Below are 16,108 nucleotides of genomic sequence, written 5' to 3' on the forward strand. Positions count from 1 at the left end.
GATAGTAATATAGATAGATGGACAAAGAAATATAGAAGGGGAGAAAAGGATGGATGGATGGATGGATGGATGGATGGATAGATAGATAGATAGATAGATAGATAGATAGAAAGTAATATAGATAGATGGACAAAGAAATATAGAAGGGGAGAAAAGGATGGATGGATGGATGGATGGATGGATAGATAGATAGATAGATAGATAGATAGATAGATAGATAGATAGATAGATAGAAAGAAAGTAATATAGATAGATGGACAAAGAAATATAGAAGGGGAGAAAAGGATGGATGGATGGATGGATGGATGGATAGATAGATAGATAGATAGATAGATAGATAGATAGATAGATAGATAGATAGAAAGAAAGTAATATAGATAGATGGACAAAGAAATATAGAAGGGGAGAAAAGGATGGATGGATGGATGGATGGATGGATGGATAGATAGATAGATAGATAGATAGATAGATAGATAGATAGATAGATAGATAGAAAGAAAGTAATATAGATAGATGGACAAAGAAATATAGAAGGGGAGAAAAGGATGGATGGATGGATGGATGGATGGATAGATAGATAGATAGATAGATAGATAGATAGATAGATAGATAGATAGATAGATAGATAGATAGATAGAAAGTAATATAGATAGATGGACAAAGAAATATAGAAGGGGAGAAAAGGATGGATGGATGGATGGATGGATGGATGGATAGATAGATAGATAGATAGATAGATAGATAGATAGATAGATAGATAGAAAGAAAGTAATATAGATAGATGGACAGAAATATAGAAGGGGAGATAGATGATGGATGGATGGATGGATGGATGATGGATGGACAGACAGACAAACTAGACCGATAAAGAGATAGAGAGATAAGAAAGGAATGGGCTGCAGATTTAGCTAGCAGAGAAAATTCTTCAACTGCACGTCCAGTTTCTGCAAAAATGCAAAATAAATCCTCCTAAAAGAAGTTTTCCCAGGGTTTTGACCGGGGAAAACATAGGTGATATATTCTCCCTGTCAAAACCCTGGGAAAACGTCTTTTAGGATGATTTATTTTGCATTTATTTCACCCAGTTTTGCCCCCCCCCCCCCTCACAGCCCAGTTGTTGCCCTGGCAAAAGGTTGGAGAATCAGAAGGCGGCTAAGAATTCAATTGGAAGGACCAACGCGCCCTCTACCGGACGGCCTTGGGCTCTGCACTAATTTTAACCCAAAAGGGTGGGGGGAAATTAAATATACATATATATAAAAAGGAAGAAAACCGTTGTGAAAAGCAGAATTTTCTAAAAAAAATAAAATTCAAGTAAACCCGGATTCTGCACAACTAAATTCCCAGATAACACCCGCAAAAATCAGTTTTTAAACTCTATTAACTTTTTGCCCATTGAATGCATGCCATATAATGCAGAGAAAAACTTAAGAGGTCATTAAAATGTAAAAAAAAAAAAAAAGGATCCCAGATAGGGTTGGAAAAAGGCAGAGCAACAAACCCAGTGGGGGGGAAAGAAAGCGATCCCCGTTTTTTTAAAAAGAAAATTTCTCTTTTCATGATATACAATTTCTCCAGTTTGGCCGTATCAATCCTCCTAGGGATGCCCAGAATGCAAAAGGTAAAGCCTTAAACGCACCAATAACCAGCCAAGCGTCAAAGCGAAGGACTTAAAAAAAATGTGCATCGGTTTTTTTGAATTTAAAATTATTTTTGACAATTTTAAGAAAGAAAGAAAAAAAAAATTAAGGTTAGCAGAGGATGGTTTCGATCCATCGACCTCTGGGTTATGGGCCCAGCACGCTTCCGCTGCGCCACTCTGCTTCTTGGAAACTCGTCCCTCTTTAGACCTATTATGAAGAACTGAAGCACATGCGCACTAAACATCTTCAAACTGAATGAAATCTTGTTTAAAAAAAAAAGTATAGGTTTCCCGCCCCGCGCATGCGTCGACAGTTGGAATGCCCCGCCCACTACTCTCTTTGGGATTAGTCAACCACCTTCCCGCTCGCCGCCTTCCCATTGGCTACATTCTCCCCTTGTTTGCCGAAGCGGCGTTCGTCGGGACAGACGGATAGAAAGACCAATAGCTGTCCAGAGAAGGGCGGGGAGAAAAACCAAGCCCGCTGCCCCGATTGGCTAAAACCGGCCAGGGGGCAGAGCAACCCGTCGCGAGCCCGCTTACTCAGCCGCGCCGTCCAATCGCGGCGAGGCTTGTTGCGAAGCGGGCCGGGTGTCTTTTTTTTCCCCTCTCAGATTCCTCGCTCGGCTTTTCTTCCCTTCTCAAAGCGCGGCTCGCCGGGAATCGGGTTTTTCCCCCCCTCGCCTCAGCCCGGAGCGGAGACGGTTCATCCTCTACGGGAGAGACAATGAGGTGAGGCCGGAGGAGGGAGGGAAAAAAAAATCGAGGCCTTCCTTCCTCAAGCACGTGAAAGGACTACAAGTCCCATCGTCCCCCCCCGTGGCTTTCGGCCTTGGGTGGGGTGGGGGTTGCCTGGGCTTCGGCCCCTTGACTACAACTCCCATCGTTCCCGAGAGAGAGCTTGGATGGGAGTTGTAGTCCTGGATGGGTGGGGGAGAGAAAAGGCAGGAAAGTGGAGCCTCCCAAAACAGCAGCAGTCTATCTGGGGAGGGCAGGAGGGGCGTTTGGATGCTCTCCAGGTTCGTAATGACAATAATAATTAATAATAATAATAATAATAAACAATAATAATAAACAACAATAATTAATAGTAATAAACAATAATTAATAATAAACAATAGTAATAAACAATAATTAATAGTAATAAACAATAATTAATAGTAATAAACAATAATTAATAATAATAAACAATAATTAATAATAATAAACAATAATTAATAATAATAAACAATATTTAATAATAAGCAATAATAATAATCACTAATCCTGGCTGCGCAAGAACAAGCTATCCGCACAAATGCCATTAAGGCCAAAATCGAAAAATCCTCTGATGATGCCAAATGCAGACTTTGCAAAGAAGCTGATGAAACTGTTGATCACATACTCAGCTGCTGTAAAAAAATCGCGCAGACTGATTATAAATTGCGGCACAATTCAGTAGCGCAAATGATCCATTGGAATTTGTGCAAAAATTATAATATTAAAACAGCAACAAACTGGTGGGAACATCAGCCTGAAAAAGCCACCGGAAATCAGATGGACAAGATCTTGTGGGATTTCCGCACACAAACCGACAAAATACTGGCACATAATACACCAGACATCACACTGGTTGAGAAAAATAAGGTCACAATCATAGACATCGCAATACCCGGTGATAGCAGGGTCGCCGAGAAGGAACATGAAAAAATCGCAAAATACCAGGACTTAAAAATCGAAATTCAACGACTATGGCACAAACCAGCAGTGGTAATTCCAGTGGTAATTGGCACACTGGGTGCTATTCCAAAAGCACTGGAATTACATTTAAAACAGTTAAAAATTGACAAAATCACCATCAGTCAAATGCAAAAAGCCGCACTGCTTGGATCTGCACGCATATTACGAAAATACGTTACGACGTCCTAGGCCCCTGGGTGGAGCCCGACTAGTAACCAATGCGAAATCCGGCGAAACAACTGGCCGCTGTGATACAATTGTACAATAATAATAATAATAATAATAATAATAATAATAGGCCCCTGGGTGGGGCCCGACTAGTAACCAATGCCAAATCCGGCGAAACAACTGGCCGCTGTGATACAATTGTACAATAATAATAATAATAATAATAATAGGCCCCTGGGTGGGGCCCGACTAGTAACCAATGCCAAATCCGGCGAAACAACTGGCCGCTGTGATACAATTGTATATAATAATAATAATAATAATGGATAATAATAATAATTGTAATGGATAATAAAGATAAATATGGTAATCTATCATTCATGGTGATCAATATTATCAAATATTTAAATAATATAAAATATAAAAAATGGTAATAAAACACTAATGATGATGATACTTATTATGATTATAGTCATTCTGGATTCCCCCAAATGATTATCCTTCATAGTGATAAGAACAAAACAATGATAATGAAAATACTTATAGTTATGATTATCATTCTGGATTTCCAAAATGATAAATCTATCATTAATGGTGATAATGGCAAAAGCATGATAATGATTATCATTAGTAGTGATAATTAAAGGACAATAATTATGATTATCATTCTGGATTTCTAAAATGGGTCTCAGGAGCCCAGAGGAAGAGAGGGATGGCTGGCTCTCTTCCAGGTCTCCGGAAGTGAGATCGAACCTTTCCAGAATCTGGGTGGTTGGGAGCCCAGAAGGGGTTGAGCGGATGGGAGAGTTAAGCCATTAGGAAAAATAAAATAAAAATTAAAAGGCATTTAGCTGAGCTGTGCCGTCAAAGATCCATTTGGTGGGCTGCAAAATCCCTCTTTTAAGTTGCCAGCTTTCCCCCATCCAGCAATGTTTCCCCTTGTGCACAGAACAGCCTGTCTCTCTGCTAATTTTTCCCTCCCTCCCTCCGTTTCTTTCAGGGGCGACAGAGGCCGTGGACGTGGCGGACGCTTTGGGTCTCGGGGAGGCCCTGGCAGCGGGTAAATCCTATTGGGGGGGGGTCCTTAACAAAGGGATGCCTGCACCCCAGAGCAGCAAACCTAGAAAACTTTGCGCTTTTTGACTTAAAACATAAACATTGCTACACTTTGCAGCCAAGGAAATTTAACAACACCCCCCCCCCTTGTAAGCATCGGCCCCTACCTTTCTGCTGTCTCCTGGGGAGGGGGCTGTTGTAGGCCTTGGGGGGAGACGGAGGCCCGACGGCCTGCTTGCTTCTTGATCACCAGTGAAGTTGTGCAAGGAAGGAGACTCCTACAAACAGAGATAATACCTTTCACCTGTGTTGGCTCAGCCAGAGTGCATTCACCTGGGCTCAAGGCCTGGTCTTGCTAAGAAGCCATTCCTGCAGTGAAGAATCTGCCAGCAAAGGTGACACCTGTGGCTGTTTAAAGCTTAAAAAAAAAACAACTTGGTGTGTGTGTGTGTGTTTCCCCTCCAGATTTGGGTCCTCCTTTCCTAATTTGCACATCCAAAATTGTGAAATTGACCAGGTACCCCGGCTTCGTAATTAGATGAGGTTTTAAAACCGAACGACGCTAGGGAAGCAGTTAAGATTGTACTGTGAAATCCCTCGGTGGGAGAATCTCTCTTAAGGCCACTCTGAATCCATCCTCCAGGCTCACGAGTTGGCTGTTGCGAGCAGTGGTTGAATCTGCGCACACGTGCGCACATACACAGGGGCTCTTAAAGTGTCGGAACAGCTAACCTGTTGGATTTTAATCTGGCATGGTTGACCCATTTTGATTCACGATAGGAGTTACCAATGGCCATTAATCTGTTTGTCATATATTATAGGCCAAAACCATCCATATTCGGTCTGTAAGATGCACCTAAATTTTCACCCACTTTTTTGGGGGGGGGGTGCGTCTTATAGTCCGAAAAATACGGTAGGTGAAAACCATAAGAACCTTAAGAGTCGGTTTTCACCAGGTTGGTGCCAGTCCAATAAAGCTATGCTTTGAGGAGCTCACCTGCCTCGGAGGTTGGCTTGCCATGGGTCTATTACTTGGAACATTACCTGGCACACAGATGATCACCCAGCGGAGATCGGACCAGGTAGGCCTCCCATCTCTCTCTCCTTCACTCTCTTCCAGGTTCCGACCTTTCGTGCCTCACATCCCCTTCGACTTCTACGTGGTAAGTGGGGCCGGCTGCCTCCAGGGTGGTTTTGGAAAGCTCGACCTTCTAAAAGGCAGGAGATGTGGGCAGAGGGGGGGTCCCCAAAATCCCCTTCTGGATGGGATCTTTCTCTCTCTCAGTGCGAGATGGCTTTCCCCCGGGTCAAGCCGGCTCCCGATGAAACCTCTTTCAGTGAAGCCTTGTTGAAGAGAAACCAGGATCTTGCTCCATCGTCTGCTGAACAGGTGCGTCCCTCTCCCCCCCTCCAAAGTCCTCCCAGCGCAAGATTTTTTTAAAAAAAAGTCGGTTGTAAACACCTTTCCTAAAACTGTTTGTACCCAGGCAACACACCGTTAACTGCAAATGAAATTTTTATATGTTTTGTATGTTATAAAATAAAATAAAAAGTTGGTTGACAGGAGCTTAAAACTAATTAAGGCTGCAGCTCTTAATTTCCCTCTTTTGAACACGCTGAGAGGGATGGAGAATTTAAGGCCTTCTAATGCTCTTTCTTCTTCTTCTTCTACACCCACTTCCAAATTAGGCCTCCATTCTTTCACTGGTCACCAAGATCAACAACGTGATCGACAACTTGATTGTGGCACCGGGAACGTTCGAAGTGGTGAGGTTCTTTTGCTTCTCCCTAAGGGAGCGGTGTGGAGAATGGGTGTGGGAATACGGGTGCGTTTCCCAAACCAGCGTTCAACCGGCCAAGGGAACATTAAAGTAGTTACATATTTATGGGACTGGGAGTGAGTTTTCTTGCTTTGCATCCCAGGATTTAACTTCAACTGTAGCTAGTTACACCGTAGCCATGTTTAACAAAATAATAGAGTTGGAAGGGACCTTGGAGGTCTTCTAGTCCAGCCCCCCCTGCTCAGAAGACAGAATAACAAGAGTTGGAAGGGACCTTGGAGGTCTTCTAGTCCAACCCCCTGCTCAGGCAGGAAACCCTACGTTTGATTCATCACAACTTTCCTTTGCCACTTGCAAACCGAACCAGTTGTGGTTGCGGCAAACCCAGAACAACAAATAATAATAATAAACTCAATAACCTGTTTTCATATGTGAATGCCGGCTTCCTTGTCCTCGCTCCTTGATTGACAGTGCGCATTTCCCGACAAGCAATCTGAGCAAGAGGCTTGTGGTCTCACAAACACACACACACACACAGACACACCCGACACCCTTTGCCTGCCTGAAAATCATACATATATATATTTTCCTCCTGTCTTTTTTTCTCTCTCTCCTTCCCAGCAAATCGAAGAAGTCCGCCAGGTGGGCTCGTACAAAAAAGGCACCATGATGACTGGCCACAACGTGGCGGATCTGGTTGTGATCCTCAAAATCTTGCCCACGTGTAGGTGTTCGGGATCGGGAGGTGGGATTTCAAAAGTGGGGGTGTGTGTTTGTGTGTGTCCCAGTATTTTGTGTTGAACTGTTCCTTCTCCTGCAGTGGAAGCTGTCGCTGCTTTGGGGAACAAGGTAGTGGAGAGCCTTCGCACCCAGGACCCCGCGGAAGGTAAGCGAGGGATCCCTGCCGAGTTTGGCGCCATCCGACTGGGAGAGAGATCTCCCCCCCCCCCAAAAAAAATACAGTATCCGTAAGGTCACGAATGAGCTTCCTTCTCTTTCCTTCACCTCTCAGTGCTCACCATGCTGACCAACGAAACGGGCTTCGAGATCAGCTCGGCCGACGCCACGGTGAAAATCCTCATCACCACCGTGCCCCCCAACCTCCGCAAGCTGGACCCCGAGCTGCACCGTAAGGAGGGCGGGCCGCTTCCTCCCTTGGGCGGGGGGTGGGAAGGAAGGGGTGGGTTAGGCTTAGGACGGAAGTGCCAGGGGGAAAAGGAGATGGCATGCGTGGCTGGCAAGCTTGGGGGAAATCCCAAGTTTTCAGCCTGCTTTGGGGATCTTTTTTAAAACGGTGGTTTGAAAGCGAAGAATAATAAGCGAATAATGAAATTATTTCTCCCCCCACCGCAGTGGATATCAAAGTGCTGCAGAGCGCCCTGGCTGCCATCCGGCACGCCCGCTGGTTTGAAGAGAACGCCTCGCAGTCCACGTATGTTTATTTTCTTCCTTTTTTGGGGGACCAGGAAGCTGCTTTCTGTCCTTGTAAAAAAGAAACAGCAATTTTTTTTCTATTTTCCCTGCCGTTTTTTCCAACTTCTGTTTCACCTCGTTTTGGGCTGCCTTATTGCACCTTTAATCTTTTGTCTGTAAGCCGGCTCACCGACCCTCGACTTCTGCCCCCCCAAAAAAGTGCCTTGGCATCAGAGAGGGCACAACTGCCCCCCTTTTTCTCTTTTTCAGGGTGAAAGTTTTGATCCGCCTCTTAAAGGACCTCAGGATGCGTTTTCCCGGCTTTGAGCCTCTCACGCCGTGGATCCTCGACCTGCTGGTAGGTTCCGGAACAAGTGGGGAAGTGTCAAAGAAAACTTTTAAATTCCCAATTTAGATTAGCCAATCGCTTTCAACTGCTAGTTTTCTTGGCGCCTGGCTTCTACCCGCAAGCCCTCTCCCTTACTTCTTTTGCGCCGTGTGGGACTTAAATTTGAAAAAAACAAACATTTCTAGAAAAAAAAGGCAAGAGGATTTGGCTGATCTGTGGGTGGATCTGGGCAGCCAAAAACAGTGGAGATGGAAGGAATGGTTGGGTTGAAAATGAAAGATGTGGATGAGGACCCAAGGGAGGAATATAGGAGTTAAAAGAGAAGAAGGGAAATTTCCAAAAGGGTGAGAGATGATGGATAAAAAGGATATTTTTTCTTAAAAAATAACAACAAGATTGGCTGTACTGAGAATTAGGATAAACAGATCGAACAATTAGAATTAGGAGGAATATTGTTATACACGTTTTTGTATAACAGGAAGTGAATGTCAGAGGTTAGGATTAGATTTTGAAAAAGGATGATACTAGATATGCCCAAGAATAGTGTTATATTAGAAAGATGATGTAAATATTGAAAAAGGAATACGTGCTGATATCAATATATATATATATATAATACTTGACTCTGCTCATTTGATTAACGTAGTAATTTTTTTATCTGTATTAATATTGGTTTTGTACCAAAATGAATGATACTCAGATGCCACACTGTCCATGCAATGATATTGATGATATTGGTGTGCGTTTAAAAAATAACAAACGCTGTAAATTTACATTCACATCTCGCTTGAGATCTGAGAGCAAAGTAAGTTTAGAGAAGCAGAATTCTTGAGCCGGGGGGGGGGGGGGGAGACCCCAACCCAAATAATTTAATTTTAGGCCCTTTTTCTGGAGAGACATGTGGCTGGATTTGAACTCACTGCAAAGAATGCCAGCCCTCGTTTTAGCTATATTTGTCCCGAAATTGAGTCCCATCAGGTGAAACATGAGCTCGTGAGGATGCACGCATTCATTTTTCGGTTAATGTTTACTCCATCCTCCTAGTAGTTCATAAGGCTGTTCTTGAGCATATCTAAATATTATCCTTGGTTGCCCGGAGTTTTCTCCTTCCGAGTTCACACGTGATAAGATTTCGGCACTCGGGCGGAAGTGAAAAACCAAAGCTCTTGCCGACTTTCTCTCTCTTCCTTCCAGGGACATTATGCAGTTATGAACAATCCCACTCGGCAACCTCTGGCCCTCAACGTGGCTTACAGGTACCTTCCCAAAAATTGCGACATCTATTTGTGGTTTTTTTTACGGATTAAAAACCTTCTGGCCATCCTTAAATCGAGCGCTTCAGTTTTCCAAGAATCGGGGGAGATGAATCCCACGCTGCCGGCTTTCCGCTTGCTTTTTTTTTTGGGGGGGGGGGGAGATCAAAACCACAACAATTCGAATTCCCGATCAGGGACAGCTATGGAGAAACTTGACTTTCTGCATTTTCCCCGCCTCCCCTCCCCAGGCGCTGCCTTCAGATCCTGGCCGCAGGCTTGTTCCTTCCTGGCTCGGTCGGCATCACCGATCCGTGCGAGAGCGGAAATTTCAGGGTCCACACCGTTATGACCCTGGAGCAACAGGTTAGCGTCCTCTGCGGTCATCTGTCGCCTTAAAAGTCAGTCCGAGCCCCCCCCCCCCAAGTTCCCCCCCTGGATGTCCCCATTAGATACGGCCTCATCGCACAATGATAGTCGCGTATTTTAAACGTGTGTGTGTGTCGTTTGCAGCTTTGTTAGAAATTCTTTTGGTTAGACGCACAAGGAATTGGTCTCTCGCTCAGCTCAGCCTGGATGTCCCCTAAAGTACATCCTCGCAGGTTTTAAAGTTGTGTTTTCCAGCGTTAGAAAGTCTCCTTAGTGAGCCCAGCTTCGCTTCTCTCTAGGGGTTGTCCAATTTTGTTCAGTTTATTGTCACTGCACCTCATACAACGAAATGAAGTGCCATCTTCGGTGTAACATTACGACTATAAAAATAAAACGCAAACGCGCGTCCTTCGTTATCCTATCTATAAAATTGAATTGAAAACCCCAGATGTTGCATTAATATCTCACTATATACCGTAGAATTCAATATAGTTACTGCCCTGAGATAGAAGCTGTTTTTCAGCCTATTTCTCCTTGTTTTTATTGCTCTGTACCGGCTGCCAGAGGGTAATAGTTTTAAAAAAAAAAAAGGAGGGAGGGTTGGCCAAAATTTAAGCGGAAGAGATATGCAGCGTTGAATAGAAAGAGCCGTGAGGCCGTGAAAAGGTGGGTTTAAATTCCCAGGTCTGAAACCCCCTCCTCAGGACAGACTCAATCTCCCCCCCCCCCCCCATCTCCTTAGGACATGGTTTGCTACACAGCTCAAACCCTCGTCCGCATTCTCTCTCACGGAGGCTACCGGAAGATCCTCGGGCAGGAAGGAGACGCCAACTGTAAGTGTGGAAGCGTTTGCAGACCCGGCGGAAGGAGGGAGGGGCTAAGCAATCCGTTAAGAAACCCCGGAGAAACGGGCGCGAAGGGGGGTGTGTGTCCCTCTTCCTGGACCCACGGAAGCTCCTCGCTTTGCAGACCTCGCCACGGAAATGTCCACCTGGGAAGGCGTGATCGTGACCCCGTCGGAGAAGGCTTACGAGAAGCCGCCGGAAAAGAAGGAAGGGGAAGAGGAGGAGGATAACCAGGAAGAGCCGGTTGCTGGGGAGGAGGAAGAAAACATGGAAACTCAAGAGTGATTCGGGGGTGGGGGACCCTCAGGTACCTTTTGAACCCCATTGCTGCTCCGTTCTCCCTCCGAAGGTGGTCTTCCCAAAACGGCCTCAACAGCTGGGAGATCAGCCGAGTTAGATCTTCCGAACGGCCGCCTTCCAGATGTTGCCCAAAATCAGGAGCCCATCCTAGCCAGGATTTCAAAAGGGGCTTCTTGGTGAAACATTTTGCAGCCTTGACCGTCACTTGAGATCATCCCCAAAAAAGCAAGAATCGAAATAATAAAATCAAAGGGGGGGAAATAATTTTTTAAAAAATCAGATTTCTGCCTTCCCGAAGACTCTCAACCTATCCTGCTTCTGTCTTTTCAGGGGGATTCCGCCTTGTCCGAAACGCGATGGGATGAGCCAGTGACGGGATCGAGTTCCTCCCTCCTTTCTGTCCCACTTCTTCAATGTCTTCGTTTTTTTTATAACTCGTTACCATTAAAATGGGGGTGTCCCTTATAAAAATGTGGTGTTTTATACAAAGGCTTTTGTGATTCTTCATTGCTGTCGAACTCCACATTGTCACGGATGAAAATAATAATAATAATAATACGCATTTCCTCCCCAAGATCCCCTTCCAATCCTTTTAAACAGTCCTCACTCCAAGTGGGGTAGAAAAAAATATATCCTGTGCCAAATTTCCTGTGGTTTCAGTTATTTTTCTGAATTTTTTGAGTCAGCCCTCGATGCTCCCTGCAATCTGAAGCTGGGACATTTATTATTTGGGGGGGGGGGGGGAATTGCATGGCCTCCTGTGCTTTTCCAATGGATTCACAGCCCAAAAGCCAGCTGCAAATGTATTTCACTGCACATTTTTACTTAACAAAGTTGGAAAGAACACTAAATCCTGGTTTGACCGTTAATTGCTGCTTGGTTGAAAAGAAAGCTCAGTCACGCTCTTCCTGGATATTTGTCATTCTTACAGCCCTAATTTTTTTTTATTTTTCCCTTTCAAAATCAGCCTGCAGGAGACAAAGAGTTCATTTTTGCTGAAACTTTTTATTTTATTTTATTTTTTCCCAGGAAAAAAAAAGTGGGAGAGAATCAAGGTTCAAACTTTCAGGTTATTGTTTATTATTCTTCCGCTCCTATTAAGGGAGTCATCCTTCCATTCTATAATTCTAAACATACTGGCGACTCAATATATTTCCATTTTTAAACACACTGCGATTCAAAATATTTCCATTTTTAAACACACTGGCGACTCAAAAGATTTCCATTTTTCCTCGCCGCTTTAAACACGGGTTCCAAAATTAGCCCAGCCAAATTCCTCTCTCTGGGCTGCACCCCCCAAAAACCCCCAATTTTGGTCTCTTTCCAGATTTGCTCGGGAGTTTGTGGGTGCCTGTAAAGCAGCTACAAGCTCGGATTATTGTTTTTATTATTATTATTTTTGCCTTCAGCACCACCACCCCCTTTTCACTTGCTGGGAGAGCTATGGGGGTAGTTGCTACTGGCATCCAGGAAGGCCTTCCTCCGGGCAGTCTCTTTACCCACGCTGTGGTTCAGCCTCCTCAGGCGTTCCTGCCGGGGGGAAAATGGGTTAGGCGGCATTTTAATTTTTAATTCCTCAAAATTTCATTGATGTTCTTTGCACGCAGAATCCGACTTCCGACGGTCCCTTTAAAATGACTGGTTCAGAGCTGAAGCTGGGAAAGGTGGCTTGTCTTTCACACTTAATGACAGTTGCAGCGTGGTCACGCGAACAAAACTTGCCAACTGGCTCGCATTTATGACGGTTGCAGTGTCTGACTCGTATTTATGACGGTCCAAGCAAAGTCAATGGGGAAACCGGACTCACTTAACCGTGTGATTTAACTGATTTGCTTAAGAGCTGTCTCGCTTAGCAACATACATTTTGTGGCTGTTAAGTTGAGGACTACCTGTATTTTATTCCTTTGTTTATAAAATTTGCAGCCCCCCCCCCTTAACCGACCAACCTGATTTGATAACCACATTTGGTGTTGGTTGTTAAGTGAACACTGCAGTATTCACAGTTTTGCAATGATGCAGAACAATTGTTTGCTATGGATTTTATATATATATTATATATTATTTATATGCATATATACATATACATATATATATACATATATATACATTATATATATATATATATATGATTCATATAAATATAAATATTAGATAAATATAAATAAAAAGATGTCATTAATCACTTAACTGGTCATATAAGTCAAGGGCTACTTGTGACTGGCGGAACTTAAGTTCCTTCATATTCCTTCCTATCACAGAGGACTAGGAACTTAGTACTTTCACTAAGCTGGTTTTTCACAACATTTTAAAGCCCTCACCTAAGTTGCTAGTCCTTTGCAAGGGGAAAAGAAAACGAAAATGGGAGTTGCTCGACTTCTTGCTCCATTTTGGTGGCTGCAAAAAGTATCTACTCTAGCCACCTATAAACCAGGCGTTTTTTGCCCTCTGCCGGACTCCAATCCCCATCGTCCCCCGCACCATTCAAGGCACCTGGGCGTTCTGCAGGATGTTGTTCACCAGGACAACTCTACGCCGGGCGTTGAGCAGCTTCTTGACGTAGGGATCCAAATCCAAGGCGACTTTCTGGTCCTCATTGATCCGGCAGAGCTCTGGGTGAGAAGGAGAGGGAAATTATGGGGAGGGGGGGGCTTCTGGGGTAGGGGGCCGAGGGGAGACCCGGAGCGAATGTCCGGACTTACCCGCAGCCAGGCTGTCGATGTTCTCCCGCAGCTCCACTTGGCTCTCCCTGTTGGACGGAGACGAAAGACGGCTTGAATTGGGTCTGGGGGCTTTTTAAAAGCTGCACCTGACGGGTTTCAACCCCCCCCCCCACCTGCCTGGCTCTGAAGGCAGAAGCCCAACCTGGCCTTAAGAAATGGGGAAGCTGCACCAGATGGATACCTGCCTGCCTCTTGAGCGCCTCTCAAAGGGAAGCTGCACCTGATGGATTTCTGACACACACATATCTGCCTGGCTCTAAACTCAGAAGCCTGGCTTCGCCTTAAGAACAGGGCAGCTACATCGGACGGACACCCGCCTGCCTGCCTGTCTTTGAGCCACCCATCCACCCAAATCTGACGTTGTGCAGGAAAGAAGAAGCTGCACCTGATGGATTTCAACCCCCCCTCCCCAAACCTGCCTTTAACTTAAGAAGCCCCCCCCCCTCACCTTCCAATCAAGGCAGCTGCACCAGGCGGACACCTGCCTGCCTCTGAGCCCCCACCCCATACACACAGCCTATCTGCAGGAAAAAGGAAGCTGCACCTGACGGATTCCAGCCTTTTGAACGCCAAAGCCCACCCTGGCCTTAGAAACGGGGGGCAGCTGCACCGGACGGAGCCCCGCCTCCCTCCCTCCGAGCCCCTCCCTCTTGTGGGCGTGGCCAGGTCGAAGAAGCTGCACCTGACGGATTAACACCCGAGTTGTGAAGGCGCCCCCCCCCCCGCCCCTGACGGACCACCGCCTGCCCGCCTACCGGACGGCGTGGACGTGGGCGTCCAGCTGCCCCACGGCCGGCCGCAGAAACTCCAGCAGCCCCTCGGCGAAGACGTCCCGGGCGGCCGGTCCGGCGGCTGGGCTGGGAAGGCCCGCCGTCGTCGCCATGGCTGTCGCCGCAAAGCCCGCCGGGAGGATCCGCGCCTGCGCACAGCCCAGGCGGGCGGCTTAAACGCGCCGGCGCGAGGGCGGCGCGCGCTTGCCGAAAGGCCCGCTGGGAAACGGAGTGCTTCAAAGGGAAAAGAATAAAGATTTCTCTTCTCCGGGTTGCGCCTGCGCACAGCCCCGGCGGGCGGCTGAGTGCGCCGGAGCGAGGGCTACGCAGGGAGGCGGCCCGCTTGCCGAAAGGCCCCATGGGAAATTGAGTCCTTCGATGATTCCCTTCTCCAAGTTGCTTTTTCTTTTTAAAAATCTTCACTCCTCCAAATATAAAACGTATTTCCCTTGCAGGCTCGAAGGGCGCCTTGGAGAGGATTGGATAAGAGTTGTAACGGACCTCGGTAGGCCATCTGGGGGGTTGGACTAGATGACCTCCAAGGTGCCTTCCAACTCATATTCTATACCCAATCTCGTCCCCGCAAAAGCAGGAGCCTCCACCCCATTTCTGACAGACGGCAGTCCAGTCTCTTCTCGAAAGCTTCCAGTGTTGGAGCTCTCACAACTTCTGAATAACAGAATAACAAGTTGGAAGGGACCTTGGAGGCCATCTAGTCCACCACCACCCCAATGCAGGACACCGTACCCCCATTTCTAACAGAGGGCAGTCTCTTGTTGAAAGCCAGTTGTGAATGAGCTGCATTGAGTTGGGAAACTCCCCAACAAAACTTGAATCCAAATCCAAATTCTTGGGATTTTATACTAAATCTTAAACCAAGGATCCAACTTGTGCGTATTCATTTGCTTATAAGATTAAGAGTTGACACAATTTTCACTTTATAAGTGCACAAAAGCAAAACCAGAATTCTTTTCTACGCCTCCTCCCGTTAAGCCAGGAAGCTTCCAACCAGAAAGCCAACAGGTTTTTTCTTCCCTTTCTAGCGGTTAGAAAACCCAGAGATCAAAACTTGAATTAAACCGATCACAAATTGATCCCATTCCATTAACATTCCTCCATTTGTGACCTGGAGCGTTGAGGTTGTTTTTAATATATACATATATATTTATCTTTCGATCGTTCAGCCTCCTGGTGGTTTAATGGGGCAGCCAATAAATTTTATCAACGAAATAAAATCTGGCCCAGCACGAAGAATCAAGAGTGAGGTGGGTGACCCCCCCCTCCTCATCACTAATCCCAAGGGCTAGTTCCCCCCCCCATCTTGGTTTGTTAATTTTGCACAAAGTGACTACCCAACTAGTGTGCCACACAAACCCTGATTTGGGCTCTCGCATCGACATGAGAGAATATTTGTGTTCGCATTTCCAAAATGTAAGACGTTAAGACGCCCGAAGTCAACCAGCTATGATAGGGCACGAACGACACCCCTTCTTCCTTAGTTGGTTTTTCAGCCCCCACCCCCCCAAAGAAATGCAAGTTAATCAAAACTTTGAGCACTTCCATTTCAGAAAAGGGAAGCAGCCAAACTTTGTGGTGAGAAGGGGAAATAAGAATGATAACTCTGGTTTATTCAGCTGCCGACGGAAGTTGAGAGAGGGGACAATTTAGGGAAGCTATATATAGGAAATTCAAAGGGAAAATCCGAGGGGGCATCTCGGCGGGC

General features: G+C 45.7%; 3 protein-coding genes and 1 non-coding gene across 4 annotated transcripts in view; 1 reads left to right on the forward strand and 3 right to left on the reverse strand.

The window, feature by feature from the left end:
- Window positions 1–5,687, reverse strand: part of NPR1 (natriuretic peptide receptor 1) — a 37,396-nt gene extending 31,709 nt beyond the window's left edge. The window contains exon 1 of the mRNA XM_032234002.1: window positions 4,753–5,687. The gene's annotated coding sequence lies outside the window, so the exon portion shown is untranslated. The remainder of the gene's footprint in view (window positions 1–4,752) is intronic.
- TRNAM-CAU lies at window positions 1,753–1,824 on the reverse strand. Its single transcript has one exon. It is a non-coding gene; the product is annotated as a tRNA-Met (tRNA).
- On the forward strand, window positions 2,208–11,508 carry ILF2 (interleukin enhancer binding factor 2). Its single transcript, XM_032234007.1, has 15 exons — window positions 2,208–2,374; window positions 4,530–4,589; window positions 5,706–5,748; window positions 5,871–5,975; window positions 6,275–6,352; window positions 6,988–7,090; window positions 7,187–7,252; window positions 7,379–7,495; window positions 7,720–7,798; window positions 8,050–8,137; window positions 9,323–9,384; window positions 9,633–9,747; window positions 10,493–10,583; window positions 10,720–10,902; window positions 11,226–11,508. Exons 1-14 carry the CDS (start codon window positions 2,370–2,372, stop codon window positions 10,878–10,880), a joined length of 1,173 nt encoding a protein of 390 aa, XP_032089898.1. The 5' UTR covers window positions 2,208–2,369; the 3' UTR covers window positions 10,881–10,902; window positions 11,226–11,508.
- A 437-nt stretch (window positions 11,509–11,945) lies between these two features.
- Window positions 11,946–14,539, reverse strand: SNAPIN (SNAP associated protein). Its single transcript, XM_032234024.1, has 4 exons — window positions 14,371–14,539; window positions 13,595–13,641; window positions 13,386–13,504; window positions 11,946–12,425 (listed from the first exon to the last, which is right to left on the reverse strand). The coding sequence occupies exons 1-4, from the start codon at window positions 14,496–14,498 to the stop codon at window positions 12,321–12,323; spliced, it is 399 nt and encodes a 132-aa protein (XP_032089915.1). The 5' UTR covers window positions 14,499–14,539; the 3' UTR covers window positions 11,946–12,320.
- Window positions 14,540–16,108: the final 1,569 nt, after the last annotated feature.

The sequence above is a fragment of the Thamnophis elegans genome, chromosome 17 (assembly GCF_009769535.1).
Source record: "Thamnophis elegans isolate rThaEle1 chromosome 17, rThaEle1.pri, whole genome shotgun sequence".
Classification (NCBI taxonomy): Eukaryota; Metazoa; Chordata; class Lepidosauria; order Squamata; family Colubridae; genus Thamnophis; species Thamnophis elegans.